Source organism: Acanthisitta chloris, unplaced genomic scaffold (genome assembly GCF_000695815.1).
Source record: "Acanthisitta chloris isolate BGI_N310 unplaced genomic scaffold, ASM69581v1 scaffold3281, whole genome shotgun sequence".
NCBI classification, from domain to species: domain Eukaryota; kingdom Metazoa; phylum Chordata; class Aves; order Passeriformes; family Acanthisittidae; genus Acanthisitta; species Acanthisitta chloris.
Genome location: NW_008656341.1, coordinates 33785 through 47610, shown reverse-complemented (window position 1 = coordinate 47610; position 13826 = coordinate 33785). Strand labels below are relative to the sequence as shown.

The 13826-nt window shown below is 40.5% G+C and overlaps 1 protein-coding gene across 1 annotated transcript; it reads left to right on the top strand.

The window, feature by feature from the left end:
* Window positions 1–490: 490 nt before the first annotated feature.
* IL21 (interleukin 21) lies at window positions 491–7231 on the top strand. The gene is made up of 5 exons (XM_009084276.1): window positions 491–625; window positions 753–788; window positions 4201–4338; window positions 4770–4850; window positions 7157–7231. Exons 1-5 carry the CDS (start codon window positions 491–493, stop codon window positions 7229–7231), a joined length of 465 nt encoding a protein of 154 aa, XP_009082524.1.
* Window positions 7232–13826: the final 6595 nt, after the last annotated feature.

The following is a 13826-nucleotide window of genomic DNA, read 5'->3' as shown; positions in this document are numbered from 1 at the left end:
ACATTCTGAAAAGAAGCTCTGTCATAGTTCTCCAGAATGGTGCAGAAGACCTTCAGATGGATTGGAGATTCGTTGCTTTAAGACACAGGAAAAAAAAATGCAGACTCTTTGTTTACCTAGGTCTGTGGTTTCAAAGTACCTACTTTTTACTATGTTCATTTCTTGACTCAAAGTGAAAATGGGAATTCACCCTTTTCTCTTTTTTTCCTGTCCAATGTGCAGATGGGGCACATTTTTGTTCACTCCATCAATCCCTGCCCCCCTACGCACGAGCTCTCATACATGCACCTAGCCAATGGAAAAGAAAAAAGGGTTACTCATTAATCCATTCTACAAAGCTTTCCAGGGTGAAATGGGTGGGTTCTACACCACCAGCAGGGAGCAATATATAGGTAGGTGCACAGCATACCTGAGCACAGCTCAAACTGGAGTGTTAAACTTGAACAGCACAACTTTGCTCCTGGCACATTTTACAACCAAACTCATCAGGATGGAGAGGATGATTGTTTTCTGTATGCTGCTCTTCTGTTCCAGTGCAGTGCTGACTGCATCTCCATATGATACAGTCAAATACAAACAGATTCTCAAGACAATTGAACACTTAAACAGCACAGTGAAAGATAAGGTAAGCAGAGTATTTGTCATAACATTGAAATTACTTTCAATCATTATGTATTGCTTAGTACATATCTTGTGAGGGGCATCACTTTCAAATGTTAAATCTTTTCTAACTTAGATTTGTTTCATTCTAGGGTGCTGAATTGGTGCATACACCAGAAAACCCTGTGGTGAGCCTGCTTTAATATTTCTTCCTAATGATATCTATTTGATTTTGTACTGGTTTATTGCATTGACAAATGGCACATGCCTCCTTCTTCACATCTCTGACCTAGCGCTCTTAATGCAAGCTAAACTGAAAAAGAAAATGCTTTCAAAAAAGTTCCTTATTTTGGGATATTTAATGGCAGATGTGTTTATATTTTGCCACTTTGGTGACTATTTTGCTATGGTGTGTGTATTCTAACACACCCACAGATTCAGAGTTGCATGTATTCCATTTACTCAAGCAATAGTGCTCAGAGTGAGGATTTATACAAGATCCAGATGAGCAGCAGTGCTTTTGGGGATGCAGGTTTTGGGAGTGGAAGTGCCTCCAGCTGCCATAAGCTCCATCACAGTGGGAGCATCACTGAGCAGAACCCAAAGGGCCCTCCTTTCCCTCCCACTGAGGCTAAATGCCAAGAGTGGCACTGTAAGGCCATATCACAGAGCACCTCCTGGCATATATAGTCACACTGGTCTCTCTGAGACTATTTGTGTGCAAGGGTTGTGCTATCAATAGGAAGAAAAAAGGGCATCCTGCAAATACTCTCTTTGGATTATCACTTGTTAAAAATACAAGAACAGCTCCCTGTGAATCACTTTTGAATACTGATATTTATTTACACATTATTTAATGCTGATATTTTGCATGTTCCAAGGTCAGGAACTTCTTCTATGCAGTACATTACTAGACCAGAGTCACAGAAAGTCTGTGCATACTCAAAAGTGGCAGGATGCAGGACAAAATGAAATGCTAATCATAGTAACAACATGACTTAAAAGCTTAGAGGGTAAATGCATCCTGCTTTGATAGTCCCCAACATACAACAAAGGTCTGCAGCTAACTGTGGCTAACCTAATGTTATGCTTCTGTTATCAGCTGTCTTAAAATTTTGAGCCCTGGCAACTATGTTGTAGTGGAAGACATGTTGATTGACAAATGAAAATTATCATCATGCATTATTACACTGTAATGCTGCAGGCATTCATACAAAAACTATCTACTCAGGACTGTAAACTCTCTAGCAAAGCAACTACAAGAAGAAAGAAAAAAAACTCACCTCATTTCACACAGGTTTTGGTTAGCCTCCTCCTAGGCTTTACCATTGGGTGCATTTTTTTAGTTGCCAAAAACATACAGAAGCATGACCAGAACAGATATATTCCTTCTCCTTGCTAGAAACAACTGCAGTGCACAAACCCATAGCACCCTAACTAATTGCTCTTTTTTTTTCATTAACTAACATGTGGTGTCAAAGTGAAAAGGAGGAGATGATTAGCTGTCATTTTACTACAGTGTTTGCTGCTACCTCTGAACTAGTGACTAATTGCTTGATCAGGTTGTTGGGTTTTTTTTTTCTCAAAAAAAACAACACACTTGCTTACCTCAGGAAGGAAGACAATAGTTCATCTGCAGCTTAGAGCTCTACAGTCTGATTCTGGGAGGTCCTAAGTACCTGCAGTGAATACTACAGAAGACAGAGAAATCACATATTTAGTAGGTATTAAGCTGACACAGGTTCAACTTCTGCCGAACAATATTTCAAAACATGTTAGTGTGCTAATAGTAACTATAACCAGCAACAAAACTAACAAACTTTTCATCTTACAGGGTGACTGAGATACGAATTAGAGTGTGCCAAAGCAGCACTCCAGGTGATTAGGTGCCACCACGCCCTAAGGAAACTCGATTTAACAAAAACTCATCCCTCTAACTGTATCTCAATTAGCAAAATACTAGTTTTATGACAACCTGCTTATGACAGATGTAAATGTGGTGTTGACTATTCAAGAAGAAAACTACCTTTTCTAACAATCAGAATTAGCTGGTTTATCACTATTCGTTTTGAGGTTCCTGTGCATGGACTGAGTGTTAGTCCCAATTCAGTCCCACACAACTTCCTTGTACAGTCCCCAATGAAGCATCCTTTTCTTTAAAAGAAAGGGAGGTAAGAGGACATCTACTCAAGGAAAAACATGCTGAGGCTGAAAAAGTAAGTCTTAAGGCTGAAGTGATTCTAGACAGGTGAGAGAATAAGATCTCCTGCTGGTGGCAGACACTGCAGCTGAAGCATGTTCAGCATCAGACACAATGCTGATTCACACTGGACCAGTGTCTAAGCCCAATGATTGCTAATTCCAGAAGCAAAGGCTTTTCAGGCCGAACTCCAGAGCTAGTCTGAGTCAGATGCAGAGCATTGCTGCAAATTGCCTCTGATACAAATATTCACCACCCTTGCCCTGTTCAGACATTTCCAGTGGTCTGTGCTTTTTACTGCCTCTCCATCAAAGTGCTTAACCCACGGCAACACACTAAGTCCCATGATCCTCGCAGTGCTCTGACCGTTGCCCTGCCTGCAGCTAACTGTTAACTCAGCAACAAAAAGGACAAGGCAGCATACATGAGAAATGCTGGTTTCTCAGCTCATCACGGATGAGACAGAAAACGTTTTCAGTTTCAGCTGGAAAATTGATCTCTTTAAAAAACGAGTGGTTTTTTTCCAGTAAGCAAATGACAGGTTACAGTAAGATGCTTGAAACAAACATAAACGGGTGGTGCTTAAGGAAAGTAAAATGTTTTATCTAACCAGTATAAATATTGCTAGCAAAATCCGTTGTAAGCAGCATACGTGAAGGTTGCCTTGTTGTTGCCTTGGCCTTGCCCAAGCAGCAAACTGCTGTGACATCTGATGAGACATGGCTTTGGTGGCAGTTGGTATGCAAAGCAGGGATGAAGGTTTTGGAGCCTTTCTAAGATGTGTAACCAGCAGTTCTACATGTTTCCTTCTTTGGAAAACAGAAAGTAACTTAGAAATTGGCTTCAGAGTGCATTTCTTTCCCTGCTGCATTTGATTGCATTTCTTTCTCTGTTGACTCTTAGGTGAGTCTTGGTGCTATCTTCCCTACTCATTTCCCATGCTATCATGTGAGAACACTGCAATAGTGTTTGAGAATATGCACTTCTACATTCATTCTAATTATTAAGTAGGTAGTTTCAGGCATGACACAAAAATTAGGGAGTGGAAAGTATATTCCCATATGTAGCACTGAGGGATATTTGTGAAAACTTCCTACATGATCTGCTCTTCAGTAGCATTTTCTTTCAATTGCTGTCATGATTAATATCCAAGTGGAAAATGTAGGTATTTATTTTGTTAGGAAATACTTTAGGCATTATCCAAGAACAGGCAAAGAAAGGCTTAAAGATGTCTTGCTTATCTAAAACTAATTTAAAAGCGCACAGTTGAATATTCTCAATTAATAACTCAATTAATATCCTGGATACTTACTTTTGCACATAGACCACAACCTAAAACATGCAGGAAAAAAACCCCAGCAACATTTGCTTTAAAGCAGTTCCTTCTTTTCCCACCCTAGGATGGATGCCGTTCCATGGCCGTGGCTTGCTTCCAGAAGGGCGTACTGAAACTGCAACCAGAAAACAGCCAAGTGAATTCCACATTCACCAGAACCGTTAAAATCTTGAGGAAATTCACCTTCAGAGAGCCTGGAAAGGTAGGATTTCCTCACAGTGCCCACAGCTGTGATCATTGCTCCTTATTTTCTAGAGTAGACACCACCTGCAGTGGTGGAATTGCAAAAAGCAAACTGGTTAGGAAAACCAATCTGCCTTTCATTGCTTTGGAAATCAAAACTATCCAATTTTTGCACTTTTGGGAGAGGCACTCACTGTGACACTGATCAATCACATGTATGTACTAGGCAACCCCATGATATGCTGTCAAAAATACAGGGATCACTGCCAGAAATGGGAACAGAAGGTGTCATTACTACATTTTCCCCCTTTCTGAAATAGCTTGTGTCTCAGCTTTTCCAGCTGGAAAAGGCTTTGATCCCAACCTCCTTGACTTTTCAGTAAGTTGGAAGTGTGATTTATGACTCTGATGCCCTGTTTAGAAGTGCCATGATTTTCTTTTACCTCCCAGCAGTGTGAGTCTTCATGTGAATCTTATGAGAAGAAAACCCCCAGAGAGTTTCTGAAGAGCTTTGCAAAACTAATGAAAGAGGTAAGCAGAGCTGATTCCTCCCTGGATGTTTCTGGACATTTTGTTAACAGAAATCCTTATTGTACATAATTTCTAACAATGCCTTGTTTTTACAGTTCTTCAAGAACTAATAAAGGACACGCCAGAGCTGAAGGCTACTGAAAATCTACTTTTTAAAGCAGACACTATGTTATTTAAGATGTGAAAAGTGTAAATATTTCCCATTGCTACTATGCTGTGTTCTGTGTGTGTGGTAAGTGAAAGCTTCTCCCAAAATATTAAGGAATCTTACTTGGCTGTCTGTTCATAAGACGGATGCTGGTTTAAAAGTGATCCTAGCACCCACTTTACACTGAAAATTAAATTGTCGTGTCACAAAAACTGGTTCTTTTAAGGAACTTAACTGTCACCTTCTGCTCAACTAGAAATACACGAGATGGCTACTCCTGTATTTGATCCTAAATCCTGCTTTGATCTTAAATGAATCCTATGCAGAGATGGCTGAAACTTTTTAAAGAAAATGAACAAAAAAATTGATCAGAGGCTTTGAAGCCTCAAAGGTGTCTACTTGGGCTGATTTCCTTAGCTATAATAATACCACACACAGAGTTTTATTTATAAGTTCTTAGACTGTATCTTAGCTCACTATGGAAAAATATCCTGCATTTAACTGTCTTCTAAACACTGGAAAAACATTTACAAATCATACTGTACGACATAGGTCTGACCTGGGATTCACATCTGGGAGTTAATGGCACATTTGCCACGGGTTTCAATAGGGAGAGGAGTAACCCACATGCTCTAAGCAGGGATACAGGATTCTGGGGAGAAAAAACCAATTCAGATGATGGAATTACACCTAGACTCCTCTAACTTAACCTGATAAACACAGCAGAGGTCTGAGCGGCTGATGTGATCAGTCACAGCTAAAAGGTCCAACAAATACAGTAACTGGTGATTATTCAGAGTGAAGCAGCTCAAATGCATATTGCTCTTTCTCAGAAGATGATATTTTACACTCATATAGTGCCTTTAACACTATTCCTTCTCTCTCCTCTTGATTCATTTTAACTGTTTAAGCTCTATTTGCAGTTTTCCTTAAAATCTCTCAAGCTCTTTGTTATGTGAAAACATTTCTCTGGAACTAGGGCCAGAGATACCATTGAAACCTTTTAAAATAGAAGTGAGTATCACAGCACTTAAAACTAGTTTTAGCAGTTAAATTATGTACCACCATATTCAACCTGCAATGATTCTGAACCTCTGGACTCTTCCATCTGAGCAGTAACTGCTCATTTACCCCCAAACAGATATTAGCCCTACCTGAGGAAACTGATCTTGGAAGAGAGTATAATTGCCTTCCAGTAAAATTTAACCGCTCATCTAATTTTCTCTCTACTTAGTAGAAATTTGGTATAGAGAGGAAACTGGAAAACTACATCTCGTGTTAAGATGGAAAATGACAAGCTCATTTACCTCCAAAAATAATGAGGTAGTATTAAAAATCTTTCCATTCCTACCAATGTCAGCCTAAAGGAAAAGTAATACAAAAAGCTTTGCCACCTCCACATTTTCACTGTCCTGAAATGTGAACCTCCTCAAAAACATATGTCAGAGGAAGGAAGGAAGATCCTCAGGGCAACAACAAACCAAGTTTCCACAGTGAACTCTCCTTGTTTCTGGTAATGGCCATTTTTATTTAGAGCACCTTTTTATCCTCTCCTTTCTTTTCTCCTGTTTCAAAGACTGCTTTTCCTCTGAGCCATGTTCTCTCTCTTACCTCAATGTTTCCACATTACTGCATGAGAACTAACATTTGAAACACAAACTACTCTCCTATGTGAGTAACCAAGCCACTGATTTTACGTAGTGTCCTTGCTGCATCCTCTATCCCTGCTTCTCTCACTGACTATCCATAAAGTCCCTTCATCACCCAACTGGTGATGCAGTTGGTGATAAGCAATATGCAAAGCTGCTGCTGCAACTGCAACAGATTTCAAAGTTACAGAAGGAGAGAAAGTCAGGGTAAAATTTCCTCTCAGATTTGGATTAAAACAACTGGAAAAATATGAAAGCAAGTCTTGCAATTGCAGAGTACCTGCTGAAGTTTCTACATTTATGTTTTTATCGAGGAGTTTAACTGAATGCCTTTGTCATGAATTAAGTGCCTTTTTGGGGGAGTCCTAGAAGACCAAACAATAAATCAGCACTTTTCACTCACTTTTACAGAATATTTTCATGTGCAGAGTTTTGGGGAAAGACTTTTATTTTTGTACAAAGAATACAGTACAGTTTTTTTTTGATTTGTAAATGTTTTTTTCCACTAGTTTGCTAAGTGCACTCAAATCAATCTCCTAGAAGAGCCTGTTGAAATTGTTGTTGTGCAGATGAAATGTGATTAGCATACCCTGACAGAGACAACATTGTACATTACCTACTTATTAGCAGTCATGATAAAGCATTGAGAAGCAACTTATGTACCTGGCATGGATATTTTATGACAACAAAGCATTTCTCTACCAGAATGTCATAAGCTAACTAGTTACTCCTGCTTACACTGCAGCAGTTTCTGGGTTTTCTACAGGAGGCAGCATGTAATGCAGTAAGTAATGTAGCTATTTCTATTTAGTGACATGCTCCACTGTTTTTAAACTATGGATCCTGTCACACCAAGCATAATGCTAAAGAGGTTTCTTTCTTGTTTTAAACATAATATACTTGTTTGTTAATTCAGGCTAGTTTTTGTGCCTGCAGAACAACTTAATTCAGAATGCTCCTTCACAGGATTGAAAAACCTAGTGAGAAACTGTAAGAAATGTAACTTAGAGGGTTAATTGCTCTGAGATGTTGTGGGAAACTGAATTTACTGGATAATCCAAGTCCAGCTATGTATGGAGAATATTAATCACAAACTTATCACAGCGGATTTTGGTTAACACCACACTTCTGGGCAGTGTCAGCACAATGACTGTGGGCAGCTCTGTACACTGCAAATATGCTGCGACTCAGGTGATGCTGTGGCCTCGTGCTAACTCTTTGATTTGGCAGAGATATGAAAGACTGAGTGTATTATTCAGGGTGTGTCATCTGAAGAACAGTATGAAAGAAGAACAGGAAATCTGTGCAGGACAAATCAGTGTTCAAGAGGAACAGGAAATCTGTGCAGAACAAATCACTGTTCAAGAATCTTGTTGTGCGACACCATTCGCAGAAGAAAAATGTTAAGATGTCCCAGGAGGAACTTGTGACCCTAGGAAGAACCCAGTATCACAAATCTAGATGTGTACACGATCTTGACTTGTTTCCATTTGTAAGATGAACTGCTTGTACTAACTGCCCTCTGCAGAAACAGGGTCTGTTTCGTTACCCGAGTACACAGAGTAAGCCATAAAAGCTCATTACCTCCCAGGGAGGCTTTACAATATATTTATGATTTTGATCATAAAGTGCCCTTTGCAGGCACTTCACGATGTGTTTTAGCATAGTATATACAACTCTTTATAATATTTACTTTTCCTGAAAAGATCCTTTATTTTTATACCAACTGACTCATCTAATTTAATTATTTATTGCATTTCTGTGAAGGGAATGTTCATACTATGGACTATGTGGTCTGATTTATTTATATGCCTGTGATATTAAAGAATTTCAGCTAATACAGTTTCCTCTGGTTCTTTTCTTTAAAACTTTCTGACCATGCCTATCCTGACAATGGCCCATCGGTGAATTTTATTAGCCTACACTGTCACAGATTTGCCAGATCAGACCAGGGACATGGTACACAAAGTTTACCTTCCTTATATAACCATTAAGAAGGAGTAATGAATTTTTTATTGTTCCTATCTTGCCTGAAAACCTTTTTTTCTTTTTTTTTTTTTGAATTAGCTTTTCAAGCTTAATAAATTCATTTTGGCAAACTCACAGCATGCTCAATCATATCACCCAGATTTCTTTAGATTGCTATGAACAAAAACGAGGGAACTTCCTGTTTTGACTCCACACAGAATAAAGTTAAACATGCAACTCTAGAAGTAACAATTATCCAGCCTGTTTTTCACTCCTAACTCATCTTACTTTTTCCTTGCTTTGAAATGTCAATCCTTTTTCACATCCCAGTTTGGTAGGATCTGTTGAAGTCTTCAAAAACTGAGTATTTTTAGCTATTATCCTTTAAATCAGTAGCTATGATTTATCTTTTATTTAAAAAAAGCCTTTGGGACTGGTAAACAAGCACAAGCCTCTAACAAAAACTCCACAGTGGAACAGCTATTCCTTCCCTTTTCATCTCTTCAGAAAACACTGACTCAAATAGTAACTCCTTACATTGTGTTTCCCATCATCACACATCTGCATTTGTTGGGCCTGATTTTCTTTTTAAAAAATCCATAAAAAGTAAATGAAAACAGATAGGAAGAGTCATAAAACACTGGAGGCTTCAGGCATAAACTGCTCCTACGTCCAGGACAGAGGATGATGTGCTCTCTCAAAAGAAGAGCCAGCAGACTGACTCGCGAGGAGCTGGATATGCCAGTTGCCTCCTGTTGGCTCCCAGTGGTGATGAACACCTGAACCTGCACCTTGGATCACCCTGTGAAAGTGTTTAGAAAGAAGAGTAATAGGATAGGGTCTAATCCAAGCAATCCTTCCTATCTTCACAGAGGAAAAAGCAGTGGGAGTCAGGTATGCTGGGATTTGCCAGTTAAAACTATTAGCCAAGTCTAAGTCACCTGTTCAGTCAGTGAAGCAGCAATACTCAGGAACAAGTCACTTCACCTCAAACTAGGTCTGTAATGTATATGACTGGAAAATGCACAGGGAATAGTTCTCACTTGGATAACTACAAAATTGAAGCCTATCACTAGATATGATCAATCTCACTCAAACTACAAAGTAGGATTCAGAAACAAGCCAAAATGTTGAGCTGACAGTGTGTTTCCAGGTACATATTTGCTAAATACACTATAGTCTCTCTTTCCTGGTACAACGTATTTAATTTTGCACAGATACACTGCTTTTATTTCTTACCTGCATCTTTCAGTATTTACACCTACAGCTACAATCACATAAGAAAATCCAAGAAAGAAAATATTTGGAGTGTACACTTCTTTGCTTTTAAAGACTAAGGAAGCTGAAAAATAAACACAGTTATTATTAATGGCTGATCTAGCAGTGTCTCTGCTGAGGACAACTGATGGTGTGTAAGTATCTTGACACTGCACTGTGGGAAGCAACAGACCCTGAAGCTCTGTGGCCAGGCTACTTTGTCTTCCCAAGTTCATTCTGCAGCATATTCTTGGAACTCCAGTTATAATGTTATCGACTTCACAGAACCTGAAACAGATCATACAGAGCTTTAACAGAAGTCTTTAGGCTTCTAGGACACTCAGAAGTATTTGCTGGAGCACAGCATACGATGTACTGTGTGCATTGTATGGGTATGTGCCAATGCAACAGAGGACAACAGAGTCTCCTGACAACAAAGAGCAACTCAAGTATCGACTCTACTGCAAAGTCTAGGCAAAATTTTGCCCAGATTGACCTACATATCTGTATAGATGTAAAAGAACCTCCTTTCAGAGGTGCAACACCTCAAATATGCTGGTTTGTACTGCATAGAAGTCCTATGCTCTCTCAGTAAGTTGTTTTTTTTTACACTCCCATCATATTATCCTAACAGCTGTGTGGACAAGGGCAAAACAGAACTGCCCTACAGTGTTCTCTGCTTTGCACTTGTGCTGATGATCTACGTTGTAACAGGAGCAAAGGTGAAAGAGGATGTTTCCTACTCGAACATCTTTGCCCAAGCTGCTGATCTGAATTGCTGTGCTGCCACCTTCTGATAACTACATGGAAATTCAAAGCAGTTCCAGACACCCAACAGGAAACCTGAAAATCGTTCTCATGACAGTAAGCTTTGAAATACACCACAGACATAATAACTAAGCTCTCTACTTCCCATTTAGATTTCCCTTTTCCTATTCACACAGCTGAAGACTTCCCAATACTCTTTTCTTGTCCAGTTGCATTACTGCTGTAACATCATGAAGCGTATGTTTAAACACATGCCTTACCACACCAGTTAGGCTCTTCAGCATCTCCTCTGCCTTTGCAAGAGGCTGTACATATGGATGCTGTGTTCGTATTCCCCGTCGTTAACTGTCCAACAACCCATCAGTTCTCTAAAAGGAAAGTCTTTGTAAAGAACTTTGCCATTTTTATCACTTTTCCCTTTTTCACAGAATCACAGAATTAGCTGGGTTGGAAAAGACCTCCAAGAGTATCGAGTCCACCCTTACCATGGTTACTAGACCATGGCACTAAGTGCCACATCCAGTCTCATCTTGAAAACCTCCAGGGATGGTGAATCCACCACCTCCCTGGGCAGCACATTCCAATGCCTGATCACTCTCACTGTGTAAAATCTCTTCCTAATACCCGACCTAAACCTCCCCTGGCAGAGCTTGAGTCTGTGCCCTCTTGTCCTCCTGCTGGTTGCCTGGGAGAAGAGACCAACCCCCACCTGACTCCAACCTCCTGTCAGGGAGTTGTAGAGGGTGATAAGGTCTCCCCTGAGCCTCCTCTTCTCCAGGCTGAACACCCCCAGCTCCCTCAGCCTCTCCTCATGGCACTTGTGCTCGAGTCCCTTCACCAGCCTCGTTGCTCTTCTCTGGACCTGCTCCAGCACCTCAATGTCCCTCCTGAACTGAGGGGCCCAGAACTGAGCACAGGATTCAAGGTGTGTCCTCAGCAGCACCGAGTATTCTTACACTTCTCTCTACTGTTTCCTGTCCCCTCTCCATGTCCATCCTTGAAGCTCCATCTTTCCTCTCCCCATTCTTCTAATTTCCCACATTTGTTCTCCAACTCCACTTTCTTCCTTCTGTTACACTTTCTCTAATTTCCTTTCTGTTTTCAAGGATTTTCAGGCACTTAGATGGCTCATAATCATCAGCTGTACAATTCCATTAAAATGGAAAAGCAGTTGAACATAACTTTATATGAGTCACTAGACACTGGCATTAAATTCCTTACTATCCATGGGAGGACATCCTGACAACAAGAAAGTCACAAACATCTTCACTTTCAAGCCAAAAAATGAGAGAACCACTCACAAACCAAATGTAGTGGAAGATACACTATGTTTCAGATCAAATTTATCACAACAGATAAGACAAATCTTTAACACTGTGCCAAAGCAGCTCTCTCCACCCTCCCTTAAATCCTTAAAACAAACGTAGAGACAATGAATGAAACAGGGGTCAAGGTCAGAGTCAGGTGATATGAAGACTGGGGCTGAAAGGGAGACAGGATCTGCAGGGAGTGGAATACAGAAAAGGGTGCGAGGTTAGCACCCCAAATCCAACCTTTCATGACATCAGGAAGCAACTCCAAGTCTATCACTGCCTTTATGGATGGCCAGGAAACACATCGGTGCAAAGAGCAGATCAGTGCACAAGAGGGCAGCAGGCAGCTGAGAAGGAAAAGAGACCTCCTCCCCTTCCTTCTCCTCCTCCTGGCACCACCCAGCTTGTAAAAAACAAATCTCACCAATCCCCAAACCGTAGGGAAATAATGCTTAAAAAGGGAACTTCACTAAAAAGCGCTACAATGCTCCCATTTCTGAGAAAGAAAGACCCGATGATATAAAGTTCACTTTTTCACTACAAACTAAGACACTTTAGGGTTTGGTGAACTTCTCGGGAGGAAAAGGCAACATTTCCCTGACAATGGCCCAATTTCAGTGAACCCAGAGATGTATGAGGACATGTAGATATGGCACAAGGCACACACACCCCCCCATACCCCTGAGAGCTCACCTAGTACCTCAGGAGTGCCTTGCACAAGGGCATGAGGCACTCCACTTGGACAAGGAGCACTTGCTAATGGTGAGGACAATTAAATTCAAGATCTGTAAGGAAGTAAGCTGGATGTTTCTACAACATTTTGCTCATTTCCACACGTACGAGCTCTCTTTTCAAGGCTGCTTAAGAAATGGAGTATACAAAGATACCAGTGAATCAAGTCAGCGCAGCAAGAAACATCAGGCTTACCTGAGTGTGTATTAAAAGCAGCACCAAGAACACTAAGTGCTCTTTGAGTTCTGTGAGCAAAGCACACCCTGGAAATTCAAAACACCAATCACAATTTACTTTGCCATTCAAACATACTCTGTGATCAAAGAATCAGAGAAGAATGGGTCAGGTCAGGTTGGAAGGGACCACAGTGGGTCATCTGGTCCAACCTCCCTGCTGAAGCAGGGCCATCCCAGAGCACATGGCCCAGGATTGTGTCCAGACAGTGAGGGAGACTCCACAGCCTCTCTGGGCAATCTCTTCTGTGACGAGATTGAACATTTTTGCAGTGTGGTGCGGCTGGGTTTTGGTCATTTGGGGGCTTTTTGAGTAAGAGTTCATTCTGTGGAAAAGTGGTATTTTAAAGCAAAAACATCTTGACATCAAATTTACTTAAACTGAAAATAGGCATAAAACTACCTAGTTTGTAAGTTTTTAGAGTATGCTGTTGATTGCATGTTGTGTTCTTTCACAAGAACAGTTCAAATGCCATCTATTTAATAATTTCTGCTTCCTCTTCCTGTATTCAGCTCCTTCCCAAACTTAATTTACTCCTTCCTCATTTAGTCTTTCACTCCCTTCTTCTACCCTCTTTGTCCCCTTTAGGTAAGTCACTTTGATGGTGCCATTTACAACTCTTATGTTAATGCCAGACAGAACAAAGCATTGGCAAATCTTGCCCCACCTTATGTCACAGGTACCATTAGGACAAGTATCACCTGGAAACAAATTAAGTGGAAAACTTTACAGGTTCTATGCTATCCCTGGAAGGTTTACACTCCCCTTCAGCATGGAGTGCTGCTGCTCTCCTGGCTGTGGAGCACTCAGCCCGTTTCTAAATTACTAACCTAAGATCTGCAGCTGAACAACAGTTCTGAGCACTCCTTATGGGCTTACTGTCTCCCTTCTTGGTGGACAGGACACA